This window comes from Phaethon aethereus (assembly GCF_964289735.1).
Source record: "Phaethon aethereus genome assembly, chromosome: 16".
In the NCBI taxonomy this organism is placed as follows: domain Eukaryota; kingdom Metazoa; phylum Chordata; class Aves; order Phaethontiformes; family Phaethontidae; genus Phaethon; species Phaethon aethereus.
The window spans coordinates 13,470,827-13,483,669 of NC_138592.1; the positions used below are offsets into that span (position 1 = coordinate 13,470,827).

At 42.6% G+C, this 12,843-nt stretch overlaps 1 protein-coding gene across 3 annotated transcripts in view; it reads right to left on the reverse strand.

The window, feature by feature from the left end:
- Nucleotides 1-502: 502 nt before the first annotated feature.
- PTPRT (protein tyrosine phosphatase receptor type T) overlaps nt 503-12,843 on the reverse strand; it is a gene marked incomplete at its 3' end in the record, with an annotated part of 341,057 nt that continues 328,716 nt past the window's right edge. For all 3 annotated transcript variants that reach the window (XM_082007343.1, XM_082007341.1, XM_082007342.1), the window contains 6 exons: nt 10,628-10,801; nt 7,949-8,080; nt 3,895-4,020; nt 2,339-2,502; nt 1,646-1,781; nt 503-556 (listed from right to left, as the gene is read on the reverse strand). In XM_082007343.1, the coding sequence (XP_081863469.1) occupies nt 503-556; nt 1,646-1,781; nt 2,339-2,502; nt 3,895-4,020; nt 7,949-8,080; nt 10,628-10,801 (786 nt within the window). The remainder of the gene's footprint in view (nt 557-1,645; nt 1,782-2,338; nt 2,503-3,894; nt 4,021-7,948; nt 8,081-10,627; nt 10,802-12,843) is intronic.

Here is a 12,843-nt window from a genome sequence, read left to right on the forward strand (position 1 = left end):
AGACAAATTGTAATGAAACATTTCATACATTCCCTATGGCTATCTCATTTTTCCCAAATGACTGCTGCATGAAATTCAGAAATTAAAGACTGGGAGTTGAGAACAAAATTATAAATTAAAAAGGAGACATTTAAAAGAGAATTTCCTAAGCGTTTCATTCTTTCCCTACTCTACAGCAAGGAGAGCAAAAATACAATCCAAAAGAGGAGAGAAGTAGTCAGAGGGGATTAGAAAGTCCAGTCTTTCAGCTTGTCTCCCTTTTTGCTAATTTTTACACTAGGTTATTTAAGAAGCAGTAGATGTTCCGATAGAAAGCAGGCAGCAGCAAACACAGGCATCATCTCCTCCATCCAGCGAGGTCTGTGCAATCGCAGTCTCTTGCTCTGGGAAGGAGAGGTTTTCCTTCCCACACTTGTTACTGCCTTCCACATGTGGGAGAGGGGAGAAGCATCTGCCAGAGATTGGGGTCTGGCATTTCGGAGGCTCCCCTCCCTCTGCTGGGCTAAAAGGAACTCAAGTATTCCAGTGCAACCTCGTATACAAATTTATACTGTTCCTGAAAGAGAGAACAGAAATCAGTGACATTAGGATACAAGTAACTTCTTTAGAGTCTCATTCTACAAGGTGCCAAAAGCTGCCTCCTCCTTCTTTCTTATATCGTTTGGCAGGACCAGGCAAACATTAATTGTATTTCTATGTGATCCTGAACAAGCATTAGTAAGAGATGGTATTGTCAACAGAAGAGAAAAACATTCAAAAAGACAGGCACAGTACGGACTATTCATTATTTGCTTCAAGGCCTCATTGCATGCATTGCTTTTGAGGAAAGAATTCAGTGTGATCGATTGAGATGATTGAATTCAGGACAGTTTAATCTCCTTGGTTGCAGGGAGCAAGGCCTGGGGTTGAGGCTGTTCTCCCTTCCCGGTTTCAAGGCATGTCACGGCATTAAGCACCGGGCTGCACGCATGCAGAGGAGGACAAATCCCACACCCTCCCCACAGCCATGGTGACAGCTACTTGGGGTTTAGCCTCCCGGAGGCAGCTGGGCATGGGAGATGCTGTTCATCACACTGCCAGGGCAGCTGTGCCCCCTCTGCTCAAGGAGAGCAGCCGTGGGACCAGACGATTCATTGCATGTGCTAAAATGGGGCTGATTTTAATTCTGATAGCTTCATGTTATGATTTGTTTTGATTCATATTGGGCTAAGCCATAAAATTAGACCCTATTGCAGCCTTTCAATACTTACAGGGGGCTTATAAGAAAGACGGTGACAGACTTTTTAGCAGGGCCTGTAGCAATAGGACAAGGCGTAACAGTTTTAAACTAAAAGAGGGTAGATCAGACTAGATATAGGGAAGAAATTTTTGTCAATGAGGGTGGTGAAGCACTGGCCCAGGTTGCCCAGGGAGGTGGTAGATGCCCCACCCCTGGAAAAATCCCAGGTCAGGTTGGACGGGGCTCTGAGCAACCTGATGTATTTGAAGATGTCCCTGCTCATGGCAGGGGGGTTGGACTAGATGATCTCTGAAAGTCCCTTTCAACCCAAACTATTCTATAATTGTATGATTCTAATTTTTTTAATCTATCTTAAATCCCTTCTGCATATTCTGGGTGGGATAAGAAGCAGGAAAAAAATCTTACCAGTGACTCCACCATGTTGGATTTGTTATTCCGTAACGTTTTCACTATGTGGAACACATCAATGATATTTTGTTGTTGAATCATTTCACACACGCTGCAGATGGCACAGAAGGTGCCGCTGCGTCCCCCACCATTCCTGGGTGCAGGAGAAAAGAGACAACAGGTGAAGCTAGGTGAGGCTGAGGGAACGGGGGAGAGCACCGCTCACACAGAGCTTACATGCCACATAGACTAAAGAAAGGTCTGTAACATAAGGGCTGGTCAAGGACATTCAAGGGTTTGAGAAAGTGAAGACCTGCAGGGCAGGAGACAGGGATGGAAGGGCTAAGCCGATCCCTGGCAGTGGTGGACAGGGAAGCCTCAGGGACCACAGTGCTGCTCATCACTGCTCTGGGGCTCACAGTAGGACATGTGGCAGCACTGCTTTGGTTGTGTCTGGGCTCCAATCACGAGACCTGCCTACACAACAGAAAGTAGCAGAGTTTTTTCAGTTACTCCTCATCGCAATCAGTAAAATCTCTGGGCCAGGATGCTATAACGTAGTCCAATATTCCACTTGAAGTGTACTACAAATGCAATTTAACTTCATTTTCCCCAGCTGAAGCCTGGCAAACCACCAAATTCCCAGATCCACAATCAGTGCTCTTGAGACAGCATTTTGTGAGGTTACAGACATTTTCCAGTCCTACTTACAGGCAGTGGACAACAGTCCGTCCGTCTCTCCCATCATACTGTTCCTGCCACTTCTCCAACCTTCTGACCACCTTCAGGAGGGAGCGTTTGGAAGGAGGGGTGTCCCTGTATGCTGGCCAGCCGATGTACTGCAGGTGCTGAACTATGCGATATCCATCCTGAGGCTAAAACAAAGAGCATTTTCAAAATGCTAAATGGAGCGGGCCAGGAAGCAGAGAGATAAGTAACACAGGGGGCTCTGGTTACATGGCATCTTCCCTCTGGATTTTATATCATCAGTGTTAACATCCTCCACTCCGGATACCTGATACGGTGGGGAACCAAGGACTTTTCAATCATCTGGATAACAATGATGACCTCAGATATTACAGAGCCAGGCAAAAACTAGGTGCATGGTATCCCTTGTTTTGTTTCCAGAAAAGAATAAAATCTTGTCAAACTGTACAAATAGATCAAACATGTATTTCCTGGTTGCCTGTGCTGGAGATTAATTGTGCCATAAGAACTAATAGCAAAGAAGGACCTCAGAAAAATCTCTGGGGACTGTGGTAGGAAGGGATCCTCACAAAGATTTTAGCAGCAGCCATTGGTGTCAAACATAGATGGGTGCAGGGCGCTGCGAGTTCACAGCATCCACCCTGCCAGATATGCATTTACGAGCCAGATTCATCCTGAGAGTCACAGAGCCTTAGTCTTATTAGCTGTATGAGTTCAAGGCTGTCCCTGGTTCACAGGCAGCTGGCCTGGGATGTAGGAAGGTGGGCATCTGATCTATCGATTTGTCTACTTGGACCACAAGGCTCACCGTGCAACGCCACAACTGAATTGCTGCGCAGGCTCTGACCATACTGTCAGAGACGGATGTATTAAACAGCATGGAAACGTAATTTGTGGAGCCTGTTTCCATTTCTGGTTAGAAAAAATGAAAAAGGAACAAAAAAGGAGACATAATCAATCTGGAAAACAACTAATGAGAGAAAAAACCTCTACCAAAACCCTTTCCTGCAGCCCTGAAGTTTCCTTGCCAGGGTCCGGTGTGCAGATAAACTTTGTTCCCATCATTTCAGCTGTCCTGGGGCTAAGGGATACAAAGAGTTGCTTACAGAAATGGCAGTTACTTATTTATAGGAAAATACATGGCAATTGGGAATCACAGTCTAGCCAGTAAATGTTGCATGTCTTCAGAGACACTGCATAGTAGCTGACAGATGGAGAGGTGCTGACACTATTCCAGTTTATTTCATATGATGCTGATGGTTTTATGTTGCCTACTAAGTGATTAATCATTCTCAAATATACACAGAAAAATGCTTTCCATTTAAATACAGGTTTTCAGCTCATATCATCCACTTTCTACTTTTCGCCAAGAGTTTTTTACCAATACAGACTGATGCAATTGTTAATTAAAGGAGGTAGCTACTAAATTATACAGCAGAACTTTGTTCCTAGGTGAGAGATTCAGCATCTCTAAACCACAAGTCTTGGTCCTGCCTCTTCCTTATGCCAAAATATATTTTTGAGAATAAACAGGGAATCTGATATTTCACTGATCTTACCCTGGCCATGTTGCAGATGCGGAATATCCGGTTGATGATATCTTCATCAATGTCTGCTGAAACGAACTCTACTTGAATTGGGCCATAACAACAGGACGTCTTCTCTGGCCAGTACTGCATGCAGAGCTGGAGAAAACGCCAAAAGAAATAGAAAGCACCTTAACTATCAACACGGAAACGCATGTTCAGTCTTCTTTCCTTTCAATTTATAGCCAGCTCAAAACCCATAACCAATCTTGTATTACATGTATTTGCTCAGAGAAGACCTCCTAGCTCAGTAAAAGGGTTTTTTTTTTTCATATCATGAATATGAAGGAAAAAAAGAAATATATTTTAGAAGCTTGACTTCCTTCCTCCCCCTCCCTTTTTTTTGTATGAACACAATTTGTAACTGATTGAATTCTGGGGTGTACAGGTACAGAAAAGGTGTCTAACAAATGAAGCTTCTGTGGGGGTACAGATTTAAAATTAACATTAAAAGATTAGTGTCTGTAGGTACAGAGGTTTGCTGTTAATGAGGAAACAGTACATGCACCAAGAAAATTAATCTTAATTCAAGCAAAGTGGAACTTCTTTCTTCTGTAAGATGACATTTTTAGCTTTCTGACTTTACCAGCAAGCAGGGGAGGGAGAATGAGTTTGCTGTGAGAGCAACTCAAGCAACTCTGATTTCAGGGTGAACCACAGCTGAATCTCTGAAGTTTGTGAAGCAGGTTGGAAGTCTTTTTTCTGATGCTGATATTACTGAATTGAAAGTACAAAAAACCCTCTATCCACAAAAATTACAATCTAGTTTCAAATCCATCTGGAAATAGATCATGGTGAGAAAATATTTTGCATGAGTTCTCATTAACAGTTTCTGCTGAGATTGTGTTTCTTTTTTTTTTTCTTCCTATTTTCAAGTGTAATTTTTCAGAAGTTTTGAAACCCCCAGATGCTCATTTGAACTTGATCTCAATCTTTTCAAGTTCAATCATTGCCAGTAATAATGTCAAGTGTGTGCATGGTACTGCATTAATTCTGTATTCCTGTTATTCCTTTGATCATATGGGATTGCAATTGGGTGGGATATTTGTGCAATCTTTTGCATCTTTGCCCTTGTTAGTTTTTCAAGATAAAGCAAGCCAGCCAAGACCATGTAAGCAAGTCCTCCTTTGAAGGCTGTCTCTACCCTTCATTCAGACTTTCAAGCAGCCTACAGATCTCCTCTTAAAGCACCTGTCCAATAGGCAAGAGATCTGAGCCAAGCAGGTGCTTTAGGAAACAACCTCAAGTTGCACTGGAAAGAAGAAAAAGATTAAACCTTTACTTAATATTGAAAAATCTCTTCTTCATAAAGCAGGTCTGTGAACGACCATCTACCCAAATGTGTATGTATATACAGTGCTTGAAATTGTCTGTTATGTTCTCTGACCTCCATATGGTTTTATTTGCACCTGTTCCCTGCATAGTGGATTAAAGCTCACCTACCTATTTATTTTAACTCTTTGCCTCTCTACAGTTTAGGCACAGCTTTTATAAGCAATTTCTGTATTTGTGTTCTACTCAAGGAGATGAATAACACACCCTGCTCATGCACACTAAAGCTGTATCTGCAGGCAACTATACACCAACATTTTCATAGTACTTAGGGTACAGCACTTGGATTAAGCAATGATGAATAGCTAGATAAGTACAACATTGTCATACAATGACAGTGCAAGCACAATGTCGTTAAATTTTCTTTTCAGAAACCTCACTTTCTGCTGATCTGCTCGAGGGCAGGAAGGCTCTACAGAGGGATCTGGACAGGCTGGATCGATGGGCCGAGGCCAATTGTATGAGGTTCAACAAGGCTCAGTGCCAAGTCCTGCACTTGGGTCACAACAACCCCATGCAACGCTACAGGCTTGGGGAGGAGTGGCTGGAGAGCTGCCTGGAGGAAAAGGGCCTGGGGGTGCTGGTTGACAGCCGGCTGAACATGAGCCAGCAGTGTGCTCAGGTGGTCAAGAAGGCCAATAGCATCCTGGCCTGTATCAGCAATAGTGTGGCCAGCAGGAGCAGGGCAGGGATCGTGCCCCTGTACTGGGCATTGGTGAGGCCGCACCTCAAATCCTGCGTTCAGTGTTGGGCCCCTCCCTACAAGAAGGACATTGAGGTGCTGGAGCGTGTCCAGAGAAGGGCAACGGAGCTGGTGAGGGGTCTGGAGAATAAGACTTACAAGGAGCAGCTGAGGGAACTGGAGGTGTTCAGTCTGGAGAAGAGGAGGCTGAGGGGAGACCTTATCGCTCTCTACAACTACCTGAAAGGGGGTTGTGGTGAGGTGGGTGTCGGTCTCGTCTCACAAGTGACAAGTGATAGAATGAGAGGAAACGGCCTCAAGTTGTGCCAGAGGAAATTTAGATTGGATATTAGGAAAAATTTCTTCACCAAAAGTGTTGCCAAGCACTGGAACAGGCTGCCCAGAGAAGTGGTGGAGTCACCATCCCTGGAGGGATTTAAAAGATGCATAGACATGGTGCTTAGGAACATGGTTTAGTGGTGGACTTGGCAGTGTTAGGTTAACGGTTGACTCTATGATCTTAAAGGTCCTTTCCAACCTAAATGATTCTATGATATCAAACTGTCACACCTTGCCTTGAAAGCTTGTAAGATAGAAACTTTAAAATCACTCTTAACTTCCAGTGCTAGCTGAGTGTTTTTTGACATTGGCTGCAGACTTGAGCTAGGTGACACCAGCCTAAAGTAACCAAAGTGACTTTATGCATTGCCAAATCTCCTTTTCTGAGCTTACAGACTCCCTCATGAAAACAAAACTCTGCTCAGAAAAAAACCAAAGCAGGTAAAGTCTTGTGCAGAAAGACAGTTGCAAGAATAACACTGGCTGAGTCTGATAGGTTTGTGTTTTCCAAGAACAAAGTGTGAGAAAGTGTGTCCTTTCTAGAAAAAGCTGTGTTTTTCTTTAAAATGTCAGAAGAAAAGGAAAAGATTAAATTTGCCTCTGGATTCAATGCCAAGACACAGAATCAAGCAGGGTGAATTGGATAGGAGGCAACAAATGCACAGGACCTCCAGTTCCTTGAGCAATGGTTGGACTCTGTGGGTCACCAAGAGCACCCACTCATGAGCAGAGCTCTTACTGCAGCTGGAAATGAAATCCCATAGTGTTCACCCTGAAGGGAGATCCCCTCAACGAAAGGTGTGACTGCTTTCTCCTTTACCATCAAAATAGAGATGAATAATCTCGCTGCCTTCAAGTGTGGTAAGATTTTGAAGACAGAGAAGAGACAAATGAAAAATTAATCCATGAAGTACCAACTACTTGAGGGTTCCTCTCCTCTTGTTTAACAAGTGCTGTAATGGGTGAATTAGCCATGCCAAATGTACTCTTCACACAAATTGCATGATTATGCCTTTTTGAAAGCTGTTATCTTCAGCAAGGTGGCTGGAAATGCTCATACAGGAGGAAATGCAACAGCTCCCCCCTGGCCAGCTCAACTCCTGAAAATAATGGTGTGTTTAGTATCCAAGAAACCGACATACATGACGGTAAAAAAACCAAAAAGGTAAAAAAACCAAAACAGAGCACAATGTGCTTCTCCAGAAACAGCGCAAACCACACTTCTCGGCATTATGCAATTGCATTGGAAATCTCAGGGAAAAGATCCTTTAAACGATTTCAGCATCTCTCTTGGTTATATCCTTTTGGAAATGCCATGTGAACAGGCAAGCATGAAGCACACCGGGGTTGTGGTAGGGAACATTTTTCTGAACCAAAGACAGACAAAACTCTGAAAGGGAAGAAATCGGGTTTGGGAGGAAGATTTAGGCCCACAAACACAACGTATTCAGATATCCCTGTTAACTGCAGTAAGAATTAGCTGCCTCAGTAGGAGCCAAGCATGTGGACTTATTCTTCATTATAACCCAAAACATTACCTACTAGTTTCAGTTCCCCTTCATTAATTTACTGCATTGGGGGGGGGAGCACAAGAAAATGGCAGCAGAAATACTCTTAAAACCATCTGGATTTGAGTGGAACGCTGCATGACAGAAATGATGAAAAATCACCTACCTGTGCTGCATCCATCTCGTTCAGCATCACAACAGAGGAGCAGTTATAATCAAACACCAGCCTCCAGAAGTCTGCTATGGTGTTGGGCAAAGGGTGCTGGGTTACAATAAAGGCAGCAGGTTGCTTGTGGCTCTAACAAAAGAATAAGATTAGTTAAAAAAAAAAAATTCAATCAACTTTCATTCAAATGAATATTATACCCGGGAGGCTATGGCTAGGCAATCTGAGCCATTTAACCAGATTATACAAATCACATATCCTTCTCCTTGTTATCGCTCTGCAATGAATGAATGTCTCATAATGGGATTCTTTTGCTCCCAATGAAGACATTTCATTAAAGAAGTGTCACAAGAGCAGAGATTACCCAAATCAATTATTTATATTTTGAGACTCAGCAAATAATACTAATTCTACTATTACTACTACTACCACCACCAGTAATATTAATAATTGTAAAGAAAACAGCTGGAAGCAAATGCTATCCTTCTTGCTGCAATGGATTCTAGGAATTACAGAAGGGATTAGCCCTCCATCTGCTCTTGCTCCCTGGTGATGCAGTGCTACAAGAGGTGGCACGTTCGGATCCCAGCCTTCCTTTAAGAGCTTGTGGGGCAATATTCAGAGCCTGCGATGCTGACATTTAATTTCTGGCGCTATTGTTTCACCTCAAAAAAGCCCTCTAACCTCAGTCTCATCATTCAATTGTTTTAGGGGAAGGTGAGGGACAGTATTTCTCTTTTCTTCTTAACAAACCATTTTGCAGATGCAAACATGGCCTTCCAGTGATTAAGGAAAGGATAGGAAAGATCCTAAGGTCTATTTACTTGAAAGAGACAGAGGACATGAAGAGGAAAGGTCAGGAGTCTCAAAATATGTTGGGGGGGAATTCTCCCCCTCTGTGGGCAACAGTAGCCCTCTGGCTGTATTCCCAAAAGCTAACTCAAGGCAGAAGAGGCTCGTTTTTAATGCTCTGCAGCCAACAGGCTGAGACAGTCTCCAGCAGAGTTTTAGCTGGGTGCCCAGACCGAGTGCCTCGCCCCTGAGGGCGGGTTCAAACGGCGTTCTGTGTCTAAGCTTAGTTCTGGTGAACGCAGCCTAGAGCAGCCTGCCAGGCTGCCTTCCTGGGACAGTTCACGCTTCCAAACCCAGGCTCTAACCCATTCAAGGTTACCAGCATCCTCTTCCTGCTGTAGCACTTCTTTCATCATAGCTTTCATGTAATACACAAAACAAGCTGCAAGTCAAATAAGATTTGGGGGATGTTTAAAAAAAATAATGAGATAAACATGAGAAATCTGTAAATAAAATGATCAGCGCTGGGACTGTGATGTCAAGTGTCCCCCAGCACATGCTTGTCTTCACACAACGAAAGAACTAATGATAGTTCGAGGCAATATGGGATGGATGATCTCTTGTAAGAGTCCATGCTCAGTACAAGACTGCAGTCATAAAGGTAATAGAAAAGACAAAGGATTTGCAAGGTCTGTCCTGAACAAGAATGCCTATGAAAATGTGGGATTTTGGCTGTTCCCCTCTGTTTGCTTTTTTTTTTTTTTGTCACAAAATCTGCCATTTCCTCTATAAAAAGATAAAGCAGAGCCAGAGAACATGATAGTGGCAGAATTTCAGTGTCAGATGAAAAATTCCTTTTTTGCAAAAAATTTTAAACTGCAGGAATTTTGGGGGGAAGGATACAAGTACTAGCAAAGTGATTTGAGGTAATGAGGGCTGAAATGTGCAAACACATTCCCAGTCCCTAAGAAACCAGAGGAGAATAGATTGTGCTTCTGCAGATTTGCCAAAGCACAAAACACACTTTAAAGAAAAAAAGAGTTTCCTTAGGCATATTTGCAATAAAAACTTCACAATCGTTCTGAAAAAAAATCTAAAATTAATTCCATGATCATTTGACTTAAGCTCTTAAATGCAATAGTATCACTGTTCCCCAAAGACTGAAAGAACAGACAAAATTAAAAAAGACTGACCCCAACCTTACTAGGGAAAAAATGATGACATTTCACCCTGGATCATATTTACACATACTCCAAATAATGAGTGGCTTTAAAGACATTTCTGTCCAAAGGCAGTTAGGCACCACAGCAGAAAGAAACCATCAATGTAATTCACCCTATACAAATGACCTGTGCCGTGAGATTTTAGCCTACAAACAAAGCAAGGGAAAATGCCTTCAGACAGATTCACATCAGCTTAACTCATGTCCTTCAGCCTCAAAGTATTTTGCACATCTGATCCTTGTACTCTCATACTCTTAACTGCATAAACTTACATAAATCACTCGCTCCGCACTGCAAACTATTGTTTTCAAAGAGCTGACCTGGCAAACATTTCATTACCAATTCATATGACAACCAAAGTATGGGAAGAGTTATCCCACCACTTCCTTATCCATCTGCCTTTCTACAATACAGCCTCAGATTGCATGTTCCTGAACTTCTGTGTCAAAAGTTTTCCACCAATGTGAGGCAGAACTACAACGGTAGTGTGATAATCATAGTCTAGGTGACACATTTCTGCGTGCCTTTGCCCAGTTTGGAGATGTCAGACCCAGAAACTGCAGTTAAAAACAGTTTTGTCCTTCAGATCTCTTTCTCCCAGAAAAAAAGTTATCCTGAGAATGAATAAACTCGATGCAGACTAGGACAGTGCAGTGCTGCTTACATCCATGAGTGCAGCATTGATGTAGTTACTTGATTCGCCATCCACGGAGATGAGGAACGGCAGGCACCGGTCCAAGGGCAACACATCCATGCAGCGGTTCTTGTCATGGTTCCTTGGCAAAAGACCGATGCTGCAATCTTCTGGCCGAACACGTGGTGTCACAATATTGAGAGTCTGTGAAGGAGGGAAGGAAGAAGGGAAAGAAATACAGAAGCAGCCTGAGTATCTTTGAATTTACTTCCAAGAAGGATGCCATCTGCACGATACGTTTATTTTAAATGTACTTAGTCTAGCAGATCTTTGAGATTCCAGAGAATGAAAAAGAAGGAGCTCATTGCTGTTATAATACATTGCATTTTGCGCATTGTCCTGAGGTGCTCTTCCGAACACTGTAAGCTCCAGCAGAAACTGCAGGCAGTACACACCTACTAACAAACTTGTAGCAGTTAGGTAACATTTCTGTTCTTTCCTAGAGGTTGGAAATAGCTGTCACAGGTACAAGTTGCAGCTTTGACCTGGTCATGGAGTGAAACCTCCTTGTGTTTCTACCACCCCTAGGGTGGAAGAACACATCCTTCTCTCTCTTCAAGTGGATCCTGTGCAGATCCCTAGCAGGTCAGACTGGGTTCAAATCCTCTGGTGATTGATTCCTAAGTCAAACTATTGATTTATCTTAACAATGCATATAAAAACCTAAGAGTAAATGTTGAGATTTTTTAAACTGGAAAATCTATTTGTTTCATATATTATTTAGGTTGCTACTTTCCTTTTGGAGTGACACATAGGATGCTTCACTTACATAGTCATACCTTATCTCTGGGGTTTTGCTGTCAGTCTTTTACCATTATCTGTCTTTCCAACAGTTTGACAGACTGTATTTCTTTAAATATAACTTTCTTTTGTGTTATCCATTGCGGAGGCCTCCTGGCAAACCAGTACAGATTGGTCAGCAAGGATCAAAAATAGCAAGTCAAAGTGAACGCATCTTAACACTGTCGCTTAAGTCATGGTAGATCAGTGGCTATCTGATATCATTCTACTTTCACTTGTTATGTGTCCTCTTCCTGAGCAAAGCCCGTGCAGTCATACAGTGAACTCCTGTGCAGCCATCAGAGGAGCACAAAATATTTAGAGGACAAAAATTCTTACGAAGAGCTTGACTTCTGCCACAGAGAGGTTATGAATGGAGAAAAGAGGAGGGTCAAGCAATCAAAGGTAAAGGAATGTGTCAAAGTGTAAAATTTGAAATAATACAGTTGCTCTAAATCATGCAAGATCTACATAAAAGCCCCTTTGCCTAGAGATGGAAAGCAGGTAGTCTGGCTGGGGAAGCAACATGAAATCTCAGATCTCTGAGTGCAGATAAATAGGCAGGTGACTTGTTAGTGATTTACTCCTATCTATTTATGCCCTTTCCCTCTCTCTCTCATTTTTCTACTTATTCAGATTACAAAAACTCTCCAGAATGAGCTTTTGCATGTTCAGACAACATGTAGTGCATGAGAAATCCACGGCCTTACCTGATAGCCACTGGGACCTAAATAATACAAATTGTACCAACAGACCTATAGTTAGATCAACTGGTTCATAAAGATTGTAGGAAAAGATACCATCTTTTGCATTAAATCCAGATAATTAGGGCTGAAGAATCCTGTAAAAATAAGATTCTACAACTAGGCAGAGAATGAACGCCTTACGCAAGAAGTTGCCAGCCCCTGGCAGCTCAAAAGAACAAGCACACAGGTGACAAATCTCATCTCATACGACAACAAAGTAAGCCCAGCAAGCGGTGACTTTCTTTTTAATAGCATAACAGCATTTGATGAAGTTAGGCTTTGGTTCCTCCATGCCAAACATCCGGAACCAGAAACACTTCTACAGATCTGATATCACCTGATAAAACCAGATCTTTTTTAAATTGAACCGTCATCAGTTGGGGTCTACATTCTTTATCTCACTGTACCAACCCTGATGATTCCCTGTAAGTTTTCAGATAAAAACAGCGCATTCTCCCTTTGTGTAGAGAGGGAGAAAAAGAGGCATCTGGCTCAAACTGGGGTTCCTAGAAAAGGTTCTGCTGCAAACGATACTTTGCTGGGAAAGGGGGTGAAAACACATTTCCTACAATTAAAGGAATCTCCACCTTTTAAGAACGGTCTTTTAACAAATACCAGAGGTGTCTCTCTCTTTCCTGTCAAACTCACCTTGCGCCAGGT